Below are 1426 nucleotides of genomic sequence, written 5' to 3'. Positions count from 1 at the left end.
TTGATAAAACAGATAAATTTATTCAATGTATCCAAAACCAGAATTCGATATGGGAAATGGGCTCCAGAGAATACTCGGACAAACCCTAAGCTTAAAAGTTGGATGGACATCGGAATCTCGATGTATTTAGATTGGAATGAGCTGGAAAAAAATGCAAACGATGAACGAGGTAAGGAAATAACACATAAATATTCACACATAATTATTCGTATTATTAAAAAATAAGGTTTAAAAAAATGTTATACGCCATTTGATTCTATGTATATTATGGAATTAAGTACTTAAATACTTAAATATAAATGTATAAACGTTTACTGTTAAAAGATGTTTTATAATTGTACCTATGTACAATTTATTTTAAATAAAAAAAAATATGTACAAATAATACTATTTTTTTTAAATAGAAAAATTAAATAAGGTAAATAAAAAATTACATGAAAATTAAATTTTTTGAAATTGGAATGGCACAGATCCAGGTCCCATGAAATATTTTGCGAAGTAGTCTCTAACTTCTGTACCTTGAGTACGAGCACCAGTACCACGAACTTCAATATCATCCAACATATTGGTTTCTGTATCTTCGTTGTTGAAGCCATCCCTTCTTCGAACAAAGTTGTGTAGAACACAACACGATTTAATTATTTCGTCCACAAAATCAGGCTCAACTTGTATTGGTGTATGTAAGACACGTCATTTATTAGCCAGAACACCAAAGGTACATTCTACCGTCCTTCTTGCCCTTGATAGCCTATAGTTGAATACCCGTTTAGTATCATTAAGACCACGTCCTGGGTATGGTCTTAATAAGTTCGAATGTAAGGCGAATGCCTCGTCTCCGATAAATACAAAAGGCTGAGGATGTTCATTTGTGTTTGGTAAATTTGCTAATTCTGGTAGTTTGAGTTGATTTGAATAAAGTTTTTTTCCAAAACAACTCTCTTTAAATACATTTGAATCACCCTCTTTCCCATAGGCACCAACATCAATTGCAATGAAACATAAGTTGGCATCAGCAATCGCCATCAACACAATCGAAAAGTACTTTTTGTAGTTGAAGTATAATGAGTCTGAATTGTTTGGACCTTTACATCGAATATGCTTACCATCTATTGCCCCTAAGCAGTTTGGAAAATTAGTCTTATCATAAAAAGTATTTGCAATTTCAACCCATCTTTCTGTTGAAGGCTCTGGCATTTCTTTCGGTTGTAAAACCATCCATAAAATCGTACATGTCTCTTTTACGATTTCCCCAATAGTACTCCGAGCAATGTAAAAATCAAATTGTAATGCACCAAAACTTGTGCCAGTAGATAAAACCTTAAATTAAAACAAATTTTTATAATTACTATATAAGTAAGACCGGATTTAGCATATTATGCATATTCATATTTTTATAGCTATTACATGCAGTAAATGGATTTTCATC

General features: G+C 31.8%; 1 protein-coding gene across 1 annotated transcript in view; it reads right to left on the bottom strand.

Annotated features, from left to right (window-relative positions):
* Positions 1–441: 441 nt before the first annotated feature.
* The window catches only part of LOC115033247 (protein ALP1-like), a 2291-nt gene continuing 1306 nt past the window's right edge, over positions 442–1426 (bottom strand). Inside the window, exons 2-3 of the mRNA XM_029485501.1 lie at positions 720–1317; positions 442–665 (exon numbers count right to left, since the gene is read on the bottom strand). Of these exons, the coding sequence (XP_029341361.1) occupies positions 442–665; positions 720–1317 (822 nt within the window). The remainder of the gene's footprint in view (positions 666–719; positions 1318–1426) is intronic.

This window comes from Acyrthosiphon pisum, chromosome X (genome assembly GCF_005508785.2).
Source record: "Acyrthosiphon pisum isolate AL4f chromosome X, pea_aphid_22Mar2018_4r6ur, whole genome shotgun sequence".
In the NCBI taxonomy this organism is placed as follows: Eukaryota; Metazoa; Arthropoda; class Insecta; order Hemiptera; family Aphididae; genus Acyrthosiphon; species Acyrthosiphon pisum.
This window is presented reverse-complemented; position numbering and strand designations above follow the sequence as displayed.